Here is a 2,408-nt window from a genome sequence, read left to right as displayed (position 1 = left end):
GACCAGGCTGGCCTCGAACTCAGAAATCCGCCTGCCTCTACCTCCCAAGTGCTGGGATTAAAGGCGTGCACCACCACGCCTGGCTCTTTTTCTTATTTTATTGAAACAGGATTTTTTCATGCAGCCCAGGCTGGCCTTTAACTTTTTTTTCTTTTTTTCTTTTCTTTTTTTTCTTCTTTTTTTTTACTTATTCACTTTATATCCTCATATGTATGTAACATGTGCAGCTTGACCTTCATGTGGGTCCTGAACAAGTGGAATGGAGGCTATCCCAAACACTGGGGCCTTTAATGCTTGAGTCTCCTGCCTCTGCCCCTCAGGTGTTGGCATTGCAAGTGTGTGCCACCACACCTGACTACAAATTGATTTTAATATGATAAACTTGAACTCTTGCGACTACAGTCATGGGCATAATTGTAGGTAGAGTGCCTGCCTAGTATGCACATAACCTGGGATTCAGTCCTCAGCATACCTCTATTTATTATTACAATTATCATTGTCATTATCATTATTATTAGGCAGTAGGCATAGATCACTAGAACTGTAGCCAGTGAATGGTCAGACCGAAGCCTTAGCCTGCATCACCAGACGTCGGAGGGAAGTTGGCATAGCAGTGGGTATTTTCTTCCTGTCTGTTTTTTCCTCCTGCTCAGTAAAGTACGTGTGCTAGCCAAGAAAAATACGGGCTCTGATGTGTGGGAATCTGGTGTCACTACCCATCTGCCAAGCACAGATCGATGTGGGGATTAGACATTTCATGGTCTCTCTCTCTCTTCCTAGTTCCCCTTCTGCGATGGCGCTCACATAAAGCACAACGAAGAGACTGGAGACAACGTGGGACCTCTGATCATCAAGAAAAAGGAAACCTAATGGACAGTTGCGAGGCTGCACCCAGCGTGTTGTGATGTCACCAGATGATTTACGTAGAATGGCACCCAACCCACCGTCTGATTGGCCTCCCCGGTTCTAGATGTGGTTGGTCCCTGCAAATCACAGCTCTCGTATCCATGGCATCGGCCTTGCTACTGAAACATTGTGGTGCACATTTGTTGAAAGAAGAAGAAAGGCTAAACCAACCTCATGCTATATGGGTTATTTTGGTCTTGTAAGGATCCGTTCCTTTAAAATAATGGTCTTAGAATATAGTTGTATCTTGAGGTTAAAGTATTAAATTATTCCAAAATCATGTACATGTACATTGTACTTGTCAGTTTAAGGGAAAATCTTTTCTTATTGGCTCGTTAACTTGGAAAGTAATGGGGTATGATGAAGTTGCGTTGATTTCTTGCACCATGGGAGAACCCTGCCGTGACCCTGACTCTCCTCCTGTTGAGCGGGTGGCATGGATACAGTTTGTGTGCTTTAATGTTGTCCTTAAACTTGCCCAGGTCACCAATAAAGGGGCAGCAACTTCCCTCTGTTCATCTCTGTGGATATGTAACTGATCCACTATAGACACCGCTAGCAGAAATCTAGGCCACAGGGATGTGGGTTAGGTAGTCACAAAGAATGTTGGGGAGATGGATCTGAATTGAGTATCCACATAAAAGCCAGGCAGGCATGGCGGCTTGCCTGTAATCCGAGCAGTTGGGAGGCAGAGGTAGGGGTCACCAGAGCAAGCTGACCTGACCATACCAGCCATAATTAGTGAAGTCTGTGATCAACAGGAGACCCCCGCCTCAATAAATAAAATGGAGAGCTATACAGGAAGACACTGTTCCCAACCTCGGGGCTCCACTTGTGTACACACATGCACCGAGCACTTGTGAGTTTGATTATGCACATGCATGGTGTTCTAGAGCACCAGCCCAAGAGCAGAGGGCATCAGGCTGACGCCATCAATGAGGCTTAGACACGCACGGTCAACTATACTGATGTCACACAGCCTCGCTGAGAGTGACAGGTTTCCATCAGAAGCCTGGGGAGCTTTTACCCCACTGAGTTCATGGCTAAGCTAGCAAACTGTCTTTAAAGATAAATCGGCCCCATCTTCTTTTCCACTGTAGTCTTTGCCCTACTAAGGCCTGAAGGCATGTTTACTGATATGCAATGGCTGTCCTTCTGCCTGAGCACCCGAGGCTCCAAGTATCGTCCCCGTTTGACCACCTGAGCCTCTGGTGAGCAGTGTGCTGTCTTCTCTATTCCAGTCACTGACCTCAAGCAAAGCCACTTGGCTTCTCAGCCTTTTCTTTTAAGCGTGTGAATGTTGTGTGTTTGTGTAGAGTGAGTGGTCACATGTGGATGCCGGTGGTCTCGTCGATGTGGCTGTGGCCATGTTCTAGATGCTGTAATTCCAGATGCACCTAGCTTTTACCAGGGCTTGGAGGGCCCAGTCCTCCTGCAAACACAGCAGGCGTTTAACCACTAAGTCATGTTCCCAGCCCGTTTTTCAGCCTTTTTTTTTTTTT

General features: G+C 46.5%; 1 protein-coding gene across 1 annotated transcript in view; it reads left to right on the top strand.

Moving 5' to 3' along the window:
• Nucleotides 1-1,186, top strand: part of Cisd1 (CDGSH iron sulfur domain 1) — a 14,199-nt gene extending 13,013 nt beyond the window's left edge. Inside the window, exon 3 of the mRNA XM_021205341.2 lies at nucleotides 781-1,186. Within this exon, the coding sequence (XP_021061000.1) occupies nucleotides 781-870 (90 nt within the window). The 3' untranslated portion in view covers nucleotides 871-1,186. The remainder of the gene's footprint in view (nucleotides 1-780) is intronic.
• Nucleotides 1,187-2,408: the final 1,222 nt, after the last annotated feature.

Source organism: Mus pahari, chromosome 9 (genome assembly GCF_900095145.1).
Source record: "Mus pahari chromosome 9, PAHARI_EIJ_v1.1, whole genome shotgun sequence".
NCBI lineage: Eukaryota > Metazoa > Chordata > Mammalia > Rodentia > Muridae > Mus > Mus pahari.
Note: the sequence above shows the minus strand (reverse complement) of the source record. Positions and strands in the feature narration are given on the sequence as shown.